The sequence below is a fragment of the Pinus tabuliformis genome, chromosome 1_2 (assembly GCF_031772625.1).
Source record: "Pinus tabuliformis cultivar Carrire ecotype Pingquan chromosome 1_2, CPIR1, whole genome shotgun sequence".
Classification (NCBI taxonomy): Eukaryota; Viridiplantae; Streptophyta; class Pinopsida; order Pinales; family Pinaceae; genus Pinus; species Pinus tabuliformis.
This window is the reverse complement of record NC_142298.1, coordinates 976,253,865-976,272,746: the sequence shown is the minus strand read 5'-3', so window position 1 is coordinate 976,272,746 and position 18,882 is coordinate 976,253,865. Positions and strand designations below refer to the sequence as shown.

The 18,882-nt window shown below is 36.2% G+C and overlaps 1 protein-coding gene across 2 annotated transcripts; it reads right to left on the bottom strand.

Annotated features, from left to right (window-relative positions):
• Positions 1-340: 340 nt before the first annotated feature.
• Positions 341-6,900, bottom strand: LOC149209262 (elongation factor G-2, chloroplastic-like). 2 transcript variants are annotated; one of them, XM_089396337.1, is made up of 6 exons: positions 6,457-6,900; positions 5,915-6,126; positions 3,449-3,895; positions 1,701-3,115; positions 1,058-1,570; positions 341-868 (listed from the first exon to the last, which is right to left on the bottom strand). In XM_089396337.1, exons 3-6 carry the CDS (start codon positions 3,708-3,710, stop codon positions 701-703), a joined length of 2,358 nt encoding a protein of 785 aa, XP_089252463.1. In that variant the 5' UTR covers positions 3,711-3,895; positions 5,915-6,126; positions 6,457-6,900; the 3' UTR covers positions 341-700. The 2 variants fall into 2 exon arrangements, with proteins under 2 accessions (XP_089252463.1, XP_089252464.1); XM_089396338.1 differs by lacking the exon at positions 5,915-6,126.
• Between the last annotated feature and the right edge of the window lie 11,982 nt (positions 6,901-18,882).

Here is an 18,882-nt window from a genome sequence, read left to right as displayed (position 1 = left end):
TATTATAAAGGAGCAAGTGAATTTATTTTATTGTTCTAAAGCTCAACTCTATAGAGTGTTTTATGTGAAATATTTTTTTGTGAAAAAACAGAAAGGGGTATGAAATGTGACACATCCAAAAGGTCCCTTGTATCCAGGATTTATGTATTGTAGGCATCTTAGACACTTGAATTAAAACAACTTAGCATTTGCAAGGTTCATGCACATATATGGTTGATACTGAATGTATGGTTGTACTTGGTCATGGACAAAACTGGATGAATCATGCAATGGAGAACATAACTTATCACTGTTCCAGATAACAAGAAATATCCTTATTTTGCATCACACTACAAAAAGCTGAGTGTTGGAAAGATAATTATTGTTACTTGTATCTTATCTTGAGCCAGTCTTGTTGGCTATTACAGAATAGGAATAACTATTGCTTCCTCTGTCAGGTACAGCAATACATGGAACGAAAGGATATCAAAAAATACTGTAAATTATTTGCTGAGCAAAATCTGAAACATTGGTTTTCATTTACATCACAAACATTGATGCAAAGATAAGATTGAGCTTGCCTTTTGGTTCAATTTACCAATGAATCAATCCAAATAGGTAAGACAACAGTACTTTGTGATGTGTATGTGAAGAAGAAACCAAAGTACAGGTTTGGCATGGATAGCCAATTAATACTAATTCATAGAAATTTTACGAATTTTCAAGCAGCCACCTCTTGCACCTTTGAAGAAAGTTGGTTTTGTATATGCTGAGGTACAACATCAAACTTAGCAAGTTGCATAGTATAAGATGCACGGCCTTTGGTCATACTACGGAGTGTACTCACGTACTGAAACATCTCTGCCAGTGGCACCAAAGCATCAATCACCTGCATCCCCAGTGACTATTAGCATGATCCTTTCAAGGTACTACAGTGTTAAGGAAAACAAGTTTCAAGCATAAACTTCAGTCCATTTGCCTAAAATTGTGTGATTTATTACAAATCTAAGAGATCTGTATATTAACAAAAAGAAAAACAACAAAGCCAATAAAATTATCACTATCATAGAATGCATACCTTCAGTCCTCCTGGCTTGTCAGCAAAAGCGTTGATCTGACCACGCCTTGAATTAATATCACCAATAACATCCCCTAGATGCTCCTCAGGTGTTACAACTTCTACCTTCATTATAGGTTCTAGCAACTTTGGACCTGCCTTTCTGATGCCCTCCCTGAAAGCACCACGAGCTGCAAGCTGGAATGCTAGTGCACTGGAGTCTACCTCATGATAGGATCCATTTGTAAGGACAGCCCGCACATCGACAACAGGATAGCCTGCTAGAATACCATTGCTCATACATTCTTCCAATCCCTTCATAACACCTGGAATATACTCTTTGGGCACTACTCCACCCTTAATCTCACTCTTGAACTCATAGCCACTGCCAGCTTCCAGAGGTTCAAATCTTACAGTTACATCTGCAAACTGACCTTGACCACCTGATTGTTTCTTGTGCACATACTTAGTCTCTGCAATCTTTGAGATGCTTTCTCTGTAGTTTACTTGGGGAGCACCGACATTAGCCTCGACCTGGGAAAAAACATTAGCTACGATATATTTAAATGTGCACAGAAAGACAAAATTCCAACAAAGTAAAATAAATGAGAAAAATTTACTTTCTCGTATATAAAACCAGATGAAAGAAAGAAAAAAGCGATACCTTGAATTCTCTCTTCAAACGGTCAACAATGATTTCAAGATGCAACTCCCCCATACCTTCAATAACAGTTTGATTGCTCTCTTCATCTCTTGAGAAGTGAAAAGAAGGATCTTCCTGAGCAAGCTTGACAAGACCCATAGACATCTTGTCCACATCGGCTTTTGTTTTCGGTTCAATTGCGACTTTAATAACAGGTTCAGGAAAGTTCATTCTCTCCAGCACAACTGGCTTATCAGGATCACAAAGAGTTTCGCCTGTTATCGTATCCTTCAAACCAGCAAGTGCTACTATATCCCCTGTCACAGCGATCTTGACATCATCTCGACTAATTGCATGCATTCGTAATAAACGTCCAATTCTTTCTTTCTTCCCTTTGTTGGAATTAAGTACATATGATCCAGCTGTGAGGACGCCAGAGTAAACTCGGACAAATGTAAGAGATCCTACAAAGGGATCTGTCATAATTTTAAAAGCAAGTCCGGCAAATGGTTCATCATCACTAGCACGCCTTTCTAGGGTTACTTCTGGATCATCAACATCTGTTCCCTTCATTGGTGGCAAGTCAACAGGGGAAGGCAAATAATCCACAACAGCATCCAATAAAGGCTGCACACCCTTGTTCTTAAATGCTGAGCCACAAAGAACGGGAACAAAACTGATAGATATGGTGCCCTTTCTGATCAATCTCTTGATTGTTTTCTCGTCAGGTTCCTCTCCCTCGAGATATTTCTCCATCGCATCATCATCAAGTTCTACTATGGTTTCAATCATTTGATTCCTATATTCTGTGGCTAAATCTAGAAGGTCTGCTGGAATATCCTCATAGCTAAACTTCGCACCCAATTCCTCTCCAGACCACAACACAGCCTTCATTTTCACCAAATCAATAAGTCCCTGAAAATGTTCCTCCGCCCCAATGGGAATTTGCAGAACAAGAGGTTTTGCCCCTAGGTTTGTTACTATCATGTCTCTTGTCCTGAAAAAGTTTGCTCCAAGTCGATCCATTTTGTTAACAAAACAAATTCTGGGAACACCATACCTATCTGCTTGTCTCCATACAGTCTCTGACTGCGGCTCAACACCAGCAACACTGTCAAATAGACAGATAGAACCGTCAAGAACTCTAAGGGCACGTTCCACTTCGAGTGTGAAGTCCACATGTCCAGGAGTATCAATAATGTTTATACGATGATCATTCCATGCACATGTAGTTGCAGCAGAAGTAATAGTTATGCCTCTTTCTTGCTCCTGCTCCATCCAGTCCATAGTAGCTGTGCCCTCGTGAACCTCCCCAATTTTATAGTTTTTGCCTGTATAGTAAAGAATCCTCTCTGTAGTAGTGGTTTTCCCTGCATCTATGTGGGCCATAATTCCAATATTTCTATATTCTGACAGTGGCACGTCCCGTGATGGTCCTGTTCACCAAAAAAAATCAAAACAAAGCGAAATTTGGACACATAACACATGCAGAGAAGCTCCTAAACATGATATAAATAAGAATTTCTAAGGGAAAGAAAACATCTGAGATGAATCACAACTCATTCCTCTTAAAGGACCACACGATAGCAAAAAGTGCAATGTCAGTGTGCAAGAAACTTAAGCGTGTTGAGTTAGTACAGTAGTTATGGACATAGAAACAAGACTGTTTGCCAATACTCGAGTTGACTCCACTCTCTCATCTCGCCAGCAGAGTCAAATCCTGCGAAAAAATGAAATGAAAACTCAAAAGCATAACCAACAATACTGACCATCTGCAGCCATGGAAACGATCAGTGTTCTTCCACGGACACTGGTGGAGGTTGAACCAGAGGCCTTGCAAAGCAACAAGTCATTGGTTCTGAAACCCTGGATTGATGGTGAGCGTAGAGGAAAACCAGCTAAAGCCTTCAATCCATTAAACGAATTCAGCGAAATCCCTTCCTTGCTCCTCCCGCTACTATACTTATGACGGCCAATGTAATTGTGCAAACTGTAAGAGAAGCACGGTGAGACCTTGAGAGTTTCCGCCATCGGTAGAGTTTATAGTTAACAACCCTAAACTCTGCAAAATTGCTTAAACCGCCATACTGATGCAGGCCTTCATGGAAGGGGCAGCACTGAATTGAAACGCTTCTCTGAATTGATGGTCTTTATATAATTTGCTGTATGATGATAAATGAATGGAGAAAAGTGCGTTTTCCCTTGTCCAAGCAAACCTGATACGAGGGGTTGTGCATTCGAGAGGGCAATGAGATAAGGCGTATCCACAATTAAGAAGAAAGACCAGATAAGAGCCATCACGCCATCATACTTTCACTAGTTTTTCCTGGACCAAAATAATGATTTTTTCTAATAAAAAAGAGCAGAGCCATCATACTTTCTTCTTTGAAGACAACATTCTTGAAGAAGTAAATGAATACAAGTACTTTTTATATTTTTTCATACTTTCTTCTTTGAAGACAACATTCTTGAAGAAATAAATGAATACAAGTTCTTTGGGATTGATTTCAACAACAAACTCAATTGGGAGGACTGCAGAAAGAAGAGAATTTTAGGAGGGTGGAAAGCATTATATGCTCTTCAAAACAGAAGTAGAGAGGCAGAGTTATGGGATTGAAAAACGATTAAAGTGCTTTTTGGACTCCTAGTTTGTCCAGTGATGCTATATGGGTGTGAATTGTGCACTAGCAGCACCCCCATTTCAAATGGAAACAAATTGAGAAAATCCAAAAATGCTTGATCATGAGCAAGTTCAAAATAAAAAGTTCGGTATCTTATGAAATAATGTTGAGTGAAACAGGAACAACTTCCATTGAAGCAATTGCTATGGTGCGGCTCATAAGATACCTAAAAAGAATTGAACAAATGAGAGTAGGTAGATGGCCTAATATTATCTTCAATGAAGGCATCAGTGAAAAAAAGAAAACATGGATGAAACAAAACTACACATGGATGTGAAAATGGAATATCTACCTCAATGCCTGTCCCACAAATAGCAAGGAGCTAAAGGATTTTGTTATGGAGAAGTTTCGTAAAAAGGTATGAGAAAAAGAGTTGGGTAGAAAGAAGAAATATTACATTGAGGAATTCAACCTTACGTGTGATTTACAACAAAAAGAGTTCATTGGAGCTGGTATTTCGTGGAGGGCAAAGGTTCTTATTGCTCAATTAAGGACCAACTCACATCAACTTCGGTGTGAAACAGGACGGTGGAAAAGGCCTAAAGAAGCTTTAGAAGACCAAGTGTGTACATTTTGCACGTCTAGGGCTGTGGAATCGGAAAAGCATTTCATTTTGGAATGTGATGCATTCAAAGACATCAGAGAAATTTATGAGAACATGTTAGCATCAGTTTCTTGGCATTGTCTTTTTAGTGAGGAGATTGTTGGAAGGTTGGGTCAGCTCATCATTAATTTGAATCGGAAAAAGACTAAATTACAAAGAGCAAAAAACAAGGAACTAATGGTTTCATAGACTATTTTTAGTCTCGTGGACCTTAAAATATCATTTTATTTCATTTATAGAGGTAATTTCATTAAGATTTTAATTTTCAGTTTGTTTCAATTTGAATGTGAGATTTTTTAAAACTATATAAATATAAATATATAAACTTTTGAAATAAATTAATATCATTTTTATTTACATTACAATATAATTTTATTAACAAAATGGGTAGGTTCAAGTGAGTGTTTTTATTAATGCGAAGTTGAAAAGGCTTAATGGACTTGAGGTGCACTGTATCATTTTAGACACTATTGTTCTTTATATTTGGATTTGGATCTTACAAGTTTAGATTGCAATGGTTTTCAAATTCAAAGTAGTTGTTTTGACGTTGAATATTTTTTTTTTTCCCTCATGTAGCTACTTTTTGGTAGAGACATGGCCAACTTGCAAGGTTTCGTTTTTCTGGTTTGAGGTGATTAAGCTGTCGGGACATCTTCTTCTCTTGATCTTGAGAAAAGACACTATGTGGGGTTTGGCTTTGTGTATTTGGTCTTTGATGGTCTTTGGATTGTGAAGGTTGAATTTAGGAAATTGGAAAGGATAGCTTTAAAAGCCACCATTGGCATGTGAAACATTATATGCATCACTGCCTTAGAATTCAAGGCACTCTAGGATACAATGGTGTAGTTGCAAGTGTGTTGTGTGTTATAATCAATTGGTGGCCTATCATCAATAATGGACATCTTGATTGAGAATGGACATCTTGATTGAGAAGGGATAGCATATTCAACCTATATAGGATGAAATTAGTGGCTTAAAGACCTAAATTAGTTGCTCCTGCTCCATTCAGTCCATAGTAGCTGTGCCCTCGTGAACCTCCCCAATTTTATAGTTTTTGCCTGTATAGTAAAGAATCCTCTCTGTAGTAGTGGTTTTCCCTGCATCTATGTGGGCCATAATTCCAATATTTCTATATTCTGACAGTGGCACGTCCGTGATGGTCCTGTTCACCAAAAAAAATCAAAACAAAGGGAAATTTGGACACATGACAAATGCAGAGAAGCTCCTGAACATGATATAAATAAGAATTTCTAAGGGAAAGAAAACATCTGAGATGAATCACAACTCATTCCTCTTAAAGGACCACACGATAGCTAAAAGTGCAATGTCAGTGTGCAAGAAACTTAAGCGTGTTGAGTTGGAAAAGTAGTTATGGACATGGAAACAAGACTGTCTGCCAATACTCGGGTTGACTCCACTCTCTCATCTCAGCAGAGTCAAATCCTGCGAAAAAATGAAATGAAAACTCAAAAGCATAACCAATATTACTGACCATCTGCAGCCATGGAAACGATCAGTGTTCTTCCACGGACACTGGTGGAGGTTGAACCAGAGGCCTTGCAAAGCAACAAGTCATTGGTTCTGAAACCCTCGATTGATGGTGAGCGTAGAGGAAAACCAGCTAAAGCCTTCAATCCACTAAACGAATTCAGCGAAATCCCTTCCTTGCTCCTCCTGCTACTATACTTATGACGGCCAATGTAATTGTGCAAACTGTAAGAGAAGCACGGTGAGACCTTGAGAGTTTCCGCCATCGATAGAGTTTATAGTTAACAACCCTAAACTCTGCAAAATTGCTTAAACCGTCATACTTGTGCAGGCCTTCAGGAAAGGGGCAGCACTGAATTGAAACGCTTCTCTGAATTGATGGTCATTATATAATTTGTTGTATGATGATAAATGAATGGAGGAAAGTGCGTTTTCCCTACGAGGGGTTGTGCATTCGAGAGGGCAATGAGATAAGGTGTATCCACAATTAAGAAGAAAGACCATATAAGAGCCACGTAGAGAACGCGTCTTTCCGCTAGTTTCTCCAGCACTTTTGTTTGCTGTAGCGTATAGAGGTGATCTCATTAAGATTTCAGTTTTCAGTTTGTTTCAATTTGAATGTGAGATTTTTGGAAACTATACAAGTATAAATATATAAACTTGTGAGATTTTTTAAAACTATATAAGTATAAATATATAAACTTGTGAAATAGATTAATATCAATTTTATGATATCTATTTTATGAGAATTTTTGGCGTAAATCACATTGTCGTTGATCATCAAGACAAGTTGAAGAAACAGATTTAGCTTTGCCTATTAGATAGTTTAAGCAAGACCTCCAACGACTATATTTCTTGACCAAGCAACGGCTATATGGACTAATGGCTAAATTTGACCGAGAAATAGTCGAACGAGAAATAGTCGAACAGTATTAACGACATGACCTCTATTTTTATAATTCCAATGAATATTAAATTAATAATTAGATATATAAAGGTTAAAAGTAGTACGAATCATTATAACTATAACTTAAAATAAATAATTTTAAGATAAATTAATTTATAATTAGTTAAAAAATTATTAAATATATAAATAATAGTGTAATTACTTAATAAAAGATGTTAAAATTTCAAAATATATATTAAAATAAATTTATTTTAAATTAATAGTTATTTATAAATATTATAGAAATTTTAGGGGTTATACGAATAATTATAACTATAACTCAAAATAAATCATTTTTACAATAAATTAATTAATAGTTAGTTAAAAAATTATTAAATATATAAATAATAGTGTAGTTAATTATTAAGAGATGTTAAAATATAGTTAGTTATATTTTTATTAAAAAGTTAAAGGGACATATTTTATTAATCTATATTTCGAAATATATATTAAAATAAATTAATTATAAAATAAATTAATTATAAAATAAATTTATTTTAAATTAGTAGTTATTTACCAATATTATAGAAATTTTAGGGGGTTAGAAAGAATATTTTAAAATTATTATTCTTTTATATATATATATATATAAACATATTATCCTAGATTGATTTCAATAAATAGAATTATTATTAGAGTTTTGAAAGGAATAATTGTATTGTTACTATCAATATAATAGTGTTACCATAATAATATTAAATTAATTTATTAATGAAGTCGTATACTTATAACCTAAATAAAAGTAAAATAACCTGAAGAGTGACTAAGAGGCGAGGGTCGGGACCCAACAACTCAAGATTATCCAAAACTAATAAAGGCCAAAGAGAGAAGGAAACGGGAAAACAAGGGGAAACCAGGACCAAGAACAAGCAAAAAAAAAGGAGGGAAGAAAACGACTAGGAAGAGAGGGCTGGGATCCAACAACTACTGATCTTCCATCTGTCCTCTCTATTGAGATTGTTCGGTCTTTTCTCAATCTCAAGGGCTTCCCTAAATTTCCAGTGATGGAACTGTGAAACCTTAGTATTTACATTACAATATAATTTTATTAACAAAACGGGTAGGTTCAAGTGAGTCTTTTTATTAATGCAAATTTGAAAAGGCTTAACGAACTTGAGGTGCACTTATTAACCCAAAGTTGAAAAGGCTTAATGGACTTGAGGTACAATGTATCATTTTTAGACACTATTGTTGTTTATATTTGGATTTGGATCTTACAAGTTTAGATTGCAATGGTTTTCAAATTCAAAGTAGTTGCTTTAACGTTGAATATATTTCTTTTGTTCTCATGTAGCTACTTTTTGGGTAGAGATATGGTCAACTTGCAATGTTTTGTTTTTCTGGTTTGAGGTGATTAAACTGTCGGGACATCTCCTTCTCTTGATCTTGAGAAAAGACACTATGTGGGGTTTGGCTTTGTGTATTTGGTCTTTGATGGTCTTTGGCTTGTGAAGGTTGAATTTAGGAAATTGGAAAGGATAGCTTTAAAAGCCATCATTGGCATGTGAAACATTATATGCATCACTGCCTTAGAATTCAAGGCACTCTAGGATACAATGGTGTAGTTGCAAGTGAGTTATAATCAATTGGTGGCCTAATTATCATCAATAATGGACATCTTGATTGAGAAGGGATAGCATATTCAACCTACAGAGGATGAAATTAGTGGCTTAAAAAGCTAAATTAAAGTTCTACAACAAGATAGAGCTCAAGGTACTTTATCTACCATTTTCTTTGTCAATTTTGTCAATCCTTTTGTTCATATTCTTCCTTATTTGAATGTAGAACTCCAATTATGGAGTGTGTTTCTTTTGATGGTCTAGACAATGCTCCAATACTTGTTTAAGTCAACATGAAAGCAAAAGCTTGTTTTATATTAGGTGTTTTTTGGAATAATGGAAGTAATGCTTCCATGTGTTGTCATGAGTTATCATTGAGAGTTCCCAAGCATCAATCTAGAAGTTGTTGTTTCCTATGTATGAGTTGTAGTCATGATCTAGATGTGTCGAAGTCAGTATTTTATGTCATTTATATTTGTAACTGTTGTGATCAATAAAGATATCAAGAGTGTGATTGGTTGTGTGAAATTGCTCTCTCTTCTCTCGATCTCAAATTCTAACATGGTATCAGAGTCTTTTCTGGCTTAATTCCCTTGCGGGAAAGGCTAGGAAGATGGAAGAATTCTTAATATTAAATTCCTACTGTGTATATAGAGTAAGCATAGCTTAGATATTATTTTATGTTGAGTTTGATCCGTGTCTTTGTCCGTGTTGAGTGTATTGTCCCAGGAAATTTGTTGTGATATGCGGATAACATATTCTAGCCTTCTAGCACCACCAAAGCCAATAGGCCTACCAAAGCCCACCAGGCAATGATAGTTGTGCTAGCCTTGTCTTCAATACTGGGAATCGTAGCCATGAGATTCGAATTCAGTATACATTACAGATGGGTCAGATTGTTCATGCAAGACCTTGACATTTTAATGCTCACATCGACAACGCTACCCATTTTAGGGCTTTGCAAATTGGGCAACTTTCCACAAACGATGGGGTGCGATGTTTTGAGATGGAGTGCTCGGCCTACCCTGGATGTGATCATGAATCTTAGCGTCTTCTACGTCATCAGAATGCCTTGGATCGTTTGGGAAAAATTCCACCATTGGTGCCACTACTGGTCTCTCTACTCTACATGGCAGATTCCCTACATAAACCTGCCAATGCCTAGGAAATTTCAGTTACCAATAACTAACTTGGTAGTGTTGCTAAGAATACCATGATGGTGAAGAGTCAGGTCTTAAATCCTGGATGTGGGTTGTGTCCCCTTGGATTCATGTTTTCTATGTTTCTTATGCTCACGGGAGGTCATCAACTATATGCACCCAATTAACAAGCCCTGTAGCATGAAGTTCTCGTCGGTGGATTATTCTCCTGTAACGAATGTGTGCAAGGCCCCATATTACAATAAAAAGCAATGTTGTTATGCTTTCAAGGCCTTGGCCTACAAATATGGCCAAAATACAACACCATTTGCCCATAGAACTCATACCTCAACTTAGTCTAATCCTATCCCATGGGCATGTTTGTGGGTCGTTGTAATGAGGGCTCAGTTTCACTATTTTATAAGCTACGTACTAGATCTTTACTAATTTTGGCAGCTGAGTTTGTTGAGAATACAGTGTGATTTTTGTGTGAAACCATGTTCATATTTGTGGTGTGAGTTGAAGTAGTTTTTTATTTCTTTCAATTTTGGTTATAAAAAAGGTTTGGTGGTTCTTAAACTGGAAGTCCCACTGTTTGCAACATCAATTCTTGTGTGCTAGTAAGGTCAAGTTATTTGATCAACTTTTGAACACATTCAATATCCATACCTCCATTCTAGCAACTGACGGATAGCCAAAAGTGAAATATCCAACATATGGTGGTTGGTCCATAGGATGGTTCATTACATGACGGCTCTGATCACAAAAGCCCCAACGAGCCAAGGTGTCAATATTGTTGATCTTGCAATGTTCATCAACAATGGTCAGAAGTGGTTACGTTTTAAATGAAATTCAAGTGACAACTCAAAGATGTGGTGGTGAAAGAGCGGTGTTTGCGAGATTCCAGAGTGGATGTGAGTCCTCATGAAGACCAGTTAGACATAGATTATCATTGTTGTTGTAATATGTGTTTTCAATGTTTTCCATGTAAGCATTAATGGAGGGTATTGTAAGTAATGCTTCCATGTGTTGTCATGAGTTGTCATTTAGAGTTCCCAAGCGTCAATCTAGAAGTTGTTGTTTCCTATGTTTGAGTTATAGTCGTGATCTAGATGTGTCGAAGTCAATGTTTTATGTCACATATATTTGTAATTGTTGTCATCAATAAAAATATCAAGAATGTGATTGGTTGTGTGCAATTTCTCTCTCTCCTCTCGATCTCAATTTCTAACATGAAATGTACACAACTAAAGCTCTTAAAAAGTATATGCAATTTTGTTAATACTCTATTTCAAAATCAGACTTTTAAATAATTTAAAATTACCAACCTACAATATGCCTTATATATAATTTTGAAACATGATTAGGGGAGGGACGTCATTACTTGTGGGCCCTCCCATCCACCTCACCTGCCAACGCGGAGACACCATAGATGTCGTACAACATGCGGCCAGTGGGTCCTGCCATGTGTTGTGGTAGGTGCCTGCATTAAATACTCACAGTTAAGCGGTGTTTAGGGTTTCGTGTGCTATGTTTTACGCCATGTCTTCACAGCTCCGTGTTATTTCGCTCAGGTCCAGTGTGTGGGCAATCTGCTTTGCCAGCGATGGCTCCTCTCGGATTTGGTACTGGTTCACTTTGTCTGCCATTTTGGTGCTGCTCACCGGGTGAGGTGGTTTGCAGTGGTTCTTTGCTCGTTTAGGGTTTTTCGTGTGGTTGCTTGACCGCGCTTGGAATTGTTGTTTGCAGTGGTTCATTTGTGGTTTAGGGTTGTTGGTGTGGTTGCTTGACCTATTTTGAGGGGGGTTTATGGTTGCCGATGTTGTTGTTTGTTCTACACTGTCGGGGGTTTACAAATACCTGCCATGTTGTTTCATCCTCGCGACCTGTTGTTTGGGAAGGAGCCAGTTGGAGATTCTATGCAGTTCGGTGGTCGACATGCAGGTTTCGAGGTCAATGAAGGTAACTTTGCAAAATCATGGGTTTTTTTCGATTTTTTTTTAGGTTTTTTCCCAAATTCTAATTTTTCCCCTGTGTTTTCAAGTTTTTGTTGCAGGTGGTTGTTGCAGAAGAGGTGTGGCGAGGTCTGGGGGATGTTTGGACATGCTGGTGGCTTTTGCGGCTCTCTCGATAGGATTCTAAATCCTACCAGCCACTGTGTTCTTCAACACTTAAATTCATTGTCTGGAATTTGGGAATTTAGCTATTGTGTTCTTCAACACTTAAATTTGTTGTTTGGAATTTGTGAATTTAGCTCTGGTGGCACTGTTGTTGTCTGGAATTTGGGAATCTAGCTATTGTGTTCTTCAACACTTAAATTTGTTGTCTAGAATTTGTGAATTTAGCTTTGGTTGCACTGTTGATGTCTGCAATTTGGGAATTTAGCTATTGTGTTCTTCAACACTTAAATTTGTTGTCTAGAATTTGTGAATTTATCTCTGGTTTCACTGTTGTTGTCTAGAATTTGGGAATTTGGGAATTTAAAGGTTTTCCTTGTCTGGAGTTTAGGAATTTGAAAATTTTCCCCTACATTAATCAAGCAACACTTAAATTTGTTATGAATTTCTACCCTCAATTTAAATTTCCTGTGAATTTCTGTGAATTTTTGCCCTCTGTTACGGTTTCTCAGCTTGCTTGTAGCTTATAAAGTCTTGCTTGTAAGTTTTAGGGTTTGTTCCTTTGTTCCTTAGGGTTTAGGGTTTGTTCCTTTAGTATAGTTTATTAAGATGTTTACCTCACATTTCATCGATATTATACCCTATCTATTTTCATTTCCATAAACTCTTTTCTTGGTGTTTCTTGTTTCCTGTAATTGGAGACAGTGCAGTAGATGTATCTCTCTTATTTGGGGGTACATTGACCTAGAGCCTCTTTATAGTGTGATTTATTTACATGTTCTCTTTGCGTAGCAAAATAAGTTTGAGCTAGGTTTAATTATTAATTTTACATGCCTGGTATGATAGACATCGAGATGTCCTTAATACATATCATTATTGATATCTCTTTATGAAAGTTACATCCAAGCTATCTACATGTTCTCCTTACAAAGAAAAATATGTTTGAACTAAGTTTGATTAGCAATTTTACATGCCTCGTATGATAGGCATCTAGATGTCCTTAATACACATAGTTATTAGTATCTATATATGAAGGTTACATTTGACTTATCTACATGTTCTCTTTGCAGAGTAAAAGATGTTTGAGCTACGTTTGATTACTAATTTTACATGCCTCGTATGATAGGCATCTAGATGTCCATAATACATATATTTATTGGTATCTCTTTATAAAAATTACATCCCTTTCATAAGGCTTGTTCATTTCAAATTATTTATATTTTAATTAGTAATGTTTATGCCCTTTGGTGTGGGCTCTTTGCAACCTTTTCACTTCTTGAAATTTTGTCCTTGAAATTAACTTAGGGGTGGCAAGTTGTCTCTGCCCCCCTTCTTCCTGGGGGAATATTGTAATTTGTCAGGGAGCATTGAGCCCCTTTCTGTGTACCCTCATGCAAGGCATCCCCCTACAGATCATGTTTGTAGCAAGGTAGTGGCAGTAGCAAGTGGATCAGTGAGCTTGTTGATGATATTTGATGGCTTAGTTTACAAGTTGTAGATTCATGCTTATCGAGTTATTTGTGAAACTTATAGGCAACGGTGGAGTTAACAAGTAGCTTATAGTGTGGTCAATGTGTGAAGTCTTTGCTGGAGTGCATACTAAGATAATGGGGGTTATTGTCTATGTCAGTCAAATGTCACAAGCCAAAGATGTAGGATGTTTTTTAATGTAATAAAAGTTTTTCCTATATTAAAAAAATATATTAGTGCATTGAGAGAAGTGAACTGGTCTTGCAATGCAGGGTGGATGAACCTTCATGTCTGTATGACATATGTGGCTAAGCTAATTAAAAAAATAACATCCAACATGTAATATCTCAAAATAAATAAAGAAATGGCCTTCCTTGTTCAAAAAGGCAGTGCCAAGGATCTATATAGTCAACCCCTCATCCATTATTATCTATTTGGTTTTCTTAAAATATTTTTTATCTCTTAGGCATTAACACATGTTGTTTCAATCAATAAGAGAACTAACAGTCATGTCTTTTATGTTATTGAGAGCGAACTAACAGTCATGTATTTTATGTTATTGAGAAACAAAATCATTTATTAGGTTTCTTTTATGTTATTGAGAAACAACATCATTTATCAAGTTTAAGTAATCCTCTAAAAACATTGTTTTGAAAAGGCACCAACTCGTATTATGAAGTAAGTTATGTTGTTTTTTAATCCTCCAATTGAGTTCTCGGATACCCATAGCCTTCCTTGGCCATTGGGGAACTCTACTTTGTTTACACTCAGATTTAATCACAAGCATGTCTTAGGAGAATGTCATCAATCTTATCTACATAACTAGTTTACAATCAGATTTAATCACAAGCATGTCTTAGGAGAATGTCATCAATCTTATCTACATAACTATTTTATAAACATAATTTATTCATTATCAATTTAATTCATGGATCACACAACGTAATACAAGCGTCAAGCATTCCATACAAAGATGAATATGAATACCATTTAAAATCAAAAGAAGCCTTCCAAACCAGTTACTGAGTGTTTCACTGCCCAACTGTTAGAATCAGCAATGCATTGCACCTCCAATCAAGACTCTGATGTCCAGTGCAAACGCAATTACTGAGTGTTTCACTACCCAACTGTAGGAATCAACAATGGATTTCACCTCCAATCCATGCTTTTATGCCACAAGTGCAAAGGAAAACTACTATACATCTTTAAGCTCATTATTCATTGCAATAAGTCTTTAAGCTCAATATTCAGTGCAATTCATTTCTCATGATTCAATCAATCTGCTCTACATAAATTCTTTTAGCCCTTGTCCAACCATGTAATAGATATGGCACTCTTTTCCATTACCCTACACAACAAGAACTATTCTCTTTGTTTAAAGGTTCCTTAGGAATCTCCTTACCTTCTAGTGTTGTCAACCATATCAGCAAGAAGCATCAACAACTGTGCTTGCATCATGTTTCATCAACTCCAAATGATGGGGGCAAATTTCGTTACCTTCTAGATTTGGAGAGTTGGCATGTCACAGTCAACGTTTACACATGATTTGGTTGACAATGATGCAAGAACATTTTATACAATTTTTAACATGCAAAGCTTTAAAGAAGCAAGAAGCACATGCACTCTATTTGTCTTCTAAGTTAACTTGCAGTAAATGATGTTTCATATGTGGTGTGAGGTTAGGTACTTTCACAGTTCACTGTTTTATGGATTTTTCATATTTAAATAAGTGACTTGTTCAATATTTCATTGTTCATTTGTTTGTCATCATATTTACAACTCAATTATATATGTGTTGTAAATCATTTGGTGTGTAGAGGTAATAGAAAGCTTTAAAGAAGCAATATTTGTTAGCTCTTATTTGCTTTTTTTTAACATGTAAAGCTTTAAAGAACCAAGAACCAAGAAGCACATGCACTCTATTTGTCTTCTAAGTTAACTTGCAGTAAATGAGGTTTCATATGTCGTGTGAGGTTAGGTACTTTTACAGTTCACTGTTTTATGGAATTTTCATATTTAAATAAGTGACTTGTTCAAGGTTTCATTGTTCATTTGTTTGTCATCATATTTACAAGTCAGGTATAAATGTGTTGTAAATCATTTGGTATGTAGAGGTAATACAAAGTTTTAAAGAAGCAACATTTGTTAGCTCTTATTTGCTTTTTTTTAATTAACATGCAAAGCTTTAAAGAAGCAAGAAGCAAGAAGCACATGCACTCTGTTTGTCTTCTAAGTTAACTTGCTGTAAATGAGGTTCCATATGTGGTGTGAGGTTAGGTACTTTTACAGTTCACTCTTTTATGGAATTTTCATGTTTAAATAAGTGACTTGTTCAAGATTCATTGTTGATTTGTTTGTCATCATATTTACAACTCAATTATAAATGTGTTGTAAATCAGTTGGTGTGTAGAGGTAATACAAAGATTTAAAGAAGCAATATTTGTTAGCTCTTATTTGCTTTTTTTTTAACATTCAAAACTTTAAAGAAGCAAGAAGCAAGAAGCACATGCACTCTGTTTGTCTTCTAAGTTAACTTGCAGTAAATGAGTTTTCATATGTGGTGTGAGGTTAGGTACTTTTATAGTTCATTGTTTTATGGATTTTTCATATTTAAATAAGTGACTTGTTCAAGATTTCATTATTCATTTGTTTTTCATCATATTTACAACTCAATTATAAATGTGTTTTATATCATTTGGTGTGTAGAGGCATAACAAAAAATCCCATTTGCATTCTTAGGTAAGATTTCTACATCATAATAGACTATAAATGTTCTTTCCAAAATGGATTTTGGTTATAATACCACAAACAGTATGAGATAAAACAACCTAGGTTGTGAGCCAAAATCTTGTTGTGACAAGAAAGAGAGGCCATATGAGGTGCACCAACATCTCCCTAAGAGGAGAAATGACTAGGATTTCCACCAAGGGGAAATCCTTGGTTGATGAACTCCATTTTCTCAACCTAAGATCAATGAGGGAACAATGATGTTATTCCGATTAAAATAAATTTTATGACGCTTTGACACAACTTGCTTTTTCAATTTTTAAGAGTCGAGAAAAAGCTAAAGATGACTCTAGTCGCCTTCGATTTTTAATGAGCCTGAAGTGACAAGTGCTCAGATGGACCTTTTCTGTTAAGGAGTCTGAAAAGGAATGAAAGTGACTACTCTGGAAATCTAGACAGAGGGATTACCAACCAATCGCAAAACTGCAGAATACTTTTTACGGTACGACAATCAATCTTCCTGAATGTTGTGTTCAGTGCATTGTGATCGATAGGGCAGCAGACATGACTTCCTAAGGATAAAGGATATAGCCTATTGTGGTCTCCCAATATATACTCGACGGTACCTAGGAGCATAAGTCCATACTAGCACTTGTCGTCTCAAAGAGGAGGAATCACCCAACCTATGACGAAAGCGATAGTTACTAGGATTTACGACGTCGGAATACGTCTCTAGCCTAGACTTCTAAATGTTGTGCATTAGGTTCCAAAGAATTTTTATGTTCATTGAAATTTATTTTACAGTTGATCTTTCTTGAGAAGTTTGCCTTTAAGGTTCACCATGTGATGTAAATATACAACTCCTAAATATGCAATCTAAGATGATAAACAGTCGTTTATTTCTCTTTTTGCAATGAAAATTCTAGCTACTAAGGAAAGAGAAGCGAAATTCTTTCAACAAAGAGCAGAGAGCACACACTAAAATGCACTATCCTAAATCAATCTCCACAAGCAGTCTAAATGCAAATGCACATGCATGTATTTGTTTTCTGCTTTCTTAATGTGTGAATGACAAAAAGAATGCTAAGTACAAATCTGAACTATCTTTTCTTTCAAAGCGATAGTACTAACAATTTTCTTTTCAAAAGACGAAAGGAAGACAAGGACGACACTTTGCGATTTTGAATTGAAAACTACTTTCGACACTTGAAATACTATGAATTCAAATCAAATATAAGAGTAACAGTTTAATCGACTATCAAAAAGAGGAGGATTCTTTTCTTTGACTGAAAACAATACTTGCAACACTTTCAAATCAAAAGACCACAGTTCGATTAAGCTACTGTCTGTAAAGGAGAACTGTAAATGGCGAAAAATACATAAAAACATTCACAATTATTTGTACAATGGAGGCTGAATAATGCAAAGGAAGGGAGTTTCAACAGTGGTATACTGATCACAGACAACAAAACTCCTGAATAAAGCTGAAGAGAATTTCGAAAAACCAAAATTGGAGGTAGAAATAGTCTTATCTGATCATCGCACCTGTAACACAAGGAAACAGGTATGCATCTCACCTACAACACACGGGAGGTGCGATGCATCCAGACTGTCAAAAGGAGACAGTGCGATGGTCTAGGGACAATACTGGGCTTGGTTTTTGGTCACAGTTTGCAGCTTAGTTCAGGCATTTAGGCTGAGCTAATGATAGTCAGTAAATACAAAACATAGGGGCTGATCTAATGAGGTTACTTGAGCCACCACCAGGGCACTTAGGATGTTTGTAAGTCAGATGTTTAATTCATAAACTAACCCAGAGATTGACTAAAGCAGCATTTATCTACTTTGCAGTTGCATAGAAAAAGCAGTTCGAAGGCTAGTTGGCTTAACTTTAGGCTCCATCTGTAGCTTATAAAGTAAACAAACTAGAAACAAGCAAACAAGCTATTCGCTCCCTAGTGGAGTCGCCATTTTATTATCGGGAAAACTAGTGTCCATTCAGAGCTGCTAGTCCCACTAAGACGGGTAGCTATCTTAGAAACAAACAAACTAAAGTTACTTGTGTTTTCCTTTATGAGAAATAGATGAGAGAGAAGCAGAGAGTACCAACCTCAGTCTTCCGCTTGGCTCCTTGCTTGTTTCCTCTCCCCTTTGACAGATCTTTGCCGCTCCTTCCTCGCTTGTCCTGCTTCAAAGAACACCTGTAGAGTCAAAGCAGCATAATACCATCAAAGCATAGAGATCTATAATCATAAACAATATAGGATCATATATATATTGGCCATACAAATGCATATATCAATTCAACATTCAAAGACATACAAGAATATGGAGGAAAACTCAGATAGCTTTATTGATAGAAGTAGTGGAAGAGAGGATTGCAACCCATTGATCTGACCCAGTGCCATCCTCCCAGCATGAAAGCCCTTCTTCACCTCATGAAAAGCTAGATCACCCAACACTGTGATGTTC